At 56.0% G+C, this 1885-nt stretch overlaps 1 protein-coding gene across 1 annotated transcript in view; it reads left to right on the forward strand.

Moving 5' to 3' along the window:
• The window catches only part of TRIT1 (tRNA isopentenyltransferase 1), an 8535-nt gene that overhangs the window by 2483 nt on the left and 4167 nt on the right, over positions 1-1885 (forward strand). Inside the window, exons 5-6 of the mRNA XM_009872714.1 lie at positions 463-575; positions 1434-1511. Coding sequence (XP_009871016.1) covers positions 463-575; positions 1434-1511 — 191 coding nt within the window. The remainder of the gene's footprint in view (positions 1-462; positions 576-1433; positions 1512-1885) is intronic.

Raw genomic sequence — 1885 nt, forward strand, 5'->3', positions numbered from 1 at the left:
ACATCTGAAGTGTCGCTGCTTCCTGGCAGTGCCACCAGCCGGGGCAGGTGCTGCCTCTGTGGGGTCACCATCAGCGGAGATCTGAACCAGCTCGATCCTCCAGCGCTTCCCGACCTTCCCTGCCAGAACCCTTAGACCAGAGCAGCTCAAACAACAGAGTCCCTGTGGGCCTTAGTGCTGAGTTAATTATGCCTGGGCCATACCTGCCAAATGGTGACATTTCACCCCAGTAAAAATTACTGGGTGCTGCCTGAGTGTGCACACAGCGAGGCTGACGTGGGGGGACGCTGAAGGCACCTGTCTGTGTTCTTGTGTGTGCCTGGCTTGGCTTGTCCCCTGAGGCCATGGGCTTCTGTCACCCAAGGGGGGCCTGCCGGGAGAGATCTCAGCAGTTCTGGGGCGGGTCAGGGTCTCCCGCTGCTCTGAAGGAGATAGCCTTGACCCCTGTCTCGTGTTCTCCAGTCAGGATTACCAACATGGCATCTTCCAGTCCATTGGCTTCAAGGAGTTCCACGAGTACCTTGTCAGTGAGGGGAATTGCTCACCCGAGACCAGTGCCCTGCTGCTGCAAAAAGGTGGGAGGAACACCCGCTGTGTCCTACGTCCCTCAGCTCCAGGTGACACTGCGTGATGGCCCGAACCAAGCTCAAACCTTGGGACAGGTCTTGTTGGGGTTGAGCTGCACCTTTCTCTCTGCATTTTTCCACTTCTGCCTGCTCAGGGAAGTAGAGACTCCTTCTTCAGGACAGTTCCCAGAACAGTTCCTCCCTCCCTGCCCTCAGGTCTCCTCCCAAGACGTGCTGGGCACAGCATGACTTGGGATCTGGTCCGCTGGTGACCTGGGTGATGGGATCCCAGCTGGGGCGTGAATGCTGTGGAGAAGAGGGCTAGGAAGAAGGAATGAAGCCGAATGCAGCATCTGATTCCACAGCAGGGTGGTGGGAAGGAATCTGGGGATCTAGTGGATCGCAGCCTGAGTCAGTAGTGATGCACTCTTGGAAGGCGTGTTTCGTTCTGGAGTGTTGGACTGATGGGCAGTTGTTAGAGGAAGAGCTGCTCTGCTCCTCAGCACAGGGAGGTCTCAGACAGAGCCGGTCTGTGCTGAGGAGGGTTCAGTGCGAGGTGGAGATGGAGGCTGAGGAAACCACAGAAATGATAAAAGGCTTGAAAACAAGTCTAGTACAGAAGAGGCTTGTTGTGTCTGCCCAGGAGATACGGTACAGCGGGATACGATAAGTCTGGCACTAAATATTGAAAGGTTGTACAGCGGTAAACGGTCCTCTGGGCCCACTGTGGGTAGGACAAACAGTCCTGGGCTCCGTTTGCGCAGAGGAGTATTCAATTAGGCATTATGAGGGCAGTGCAGCCCCTGAACAGCTTGTTCTACCTGCTAAAATAAAAATAAAGCTTTTTTCACTCCCTCTGTTTCAAAGGAATCCAGGCCCTGAAACAGGTGACCAAGAGATATGCCCGGAGGCAGAACAAATGGGTCCGAAACCGCTTCCTGAGACGTAAGTCCCTTTTTCCTGCCCTGCCGTGCCACCCCTTGCATTTCTCCTCATCCCACCTCAGCGCATCCCTTGCCCCTGACTCGAGAGAGGAGAGCGGTGGCTCCTCTGCTTTGGGGTGGCACATGTTGGTGGGAGGCACGGAGCCTGGCAGAGACCAAACAATCCTCCCTGGATTCTTCCCACTGGCCCAGGCTGCCTGTCGATCTTCCCCTCCCAACAGAAATGCTGTCAGGATGGTTAATACTCGTCAGGATGGTTAATACTCCAGAGGAGCAAAGCGAGCAAAGGCTCAGCCCCGTGACGAGCAGCAGAAGATGGTGATGGCCACAGCACCTCTGCGGCCTGTTGTGCCGACAGCGCCCGAGGGGCTCGGG

Source organism: Apaloderma vittatum, unplaced genomic scaffold, assembly GCF_000703405.1.
Source record: "Apaloderma vittatum isolate BGI_N311 unplaced genomic scaffold, ASM70340v1 scaffold24297, whole genome shotgun sequence".
NCBI lineage: Eukaryota > Metazoa > Chordata > Aves > Trogoniformes > Trogonidae > Apaloderma > Apaloderma vittatum.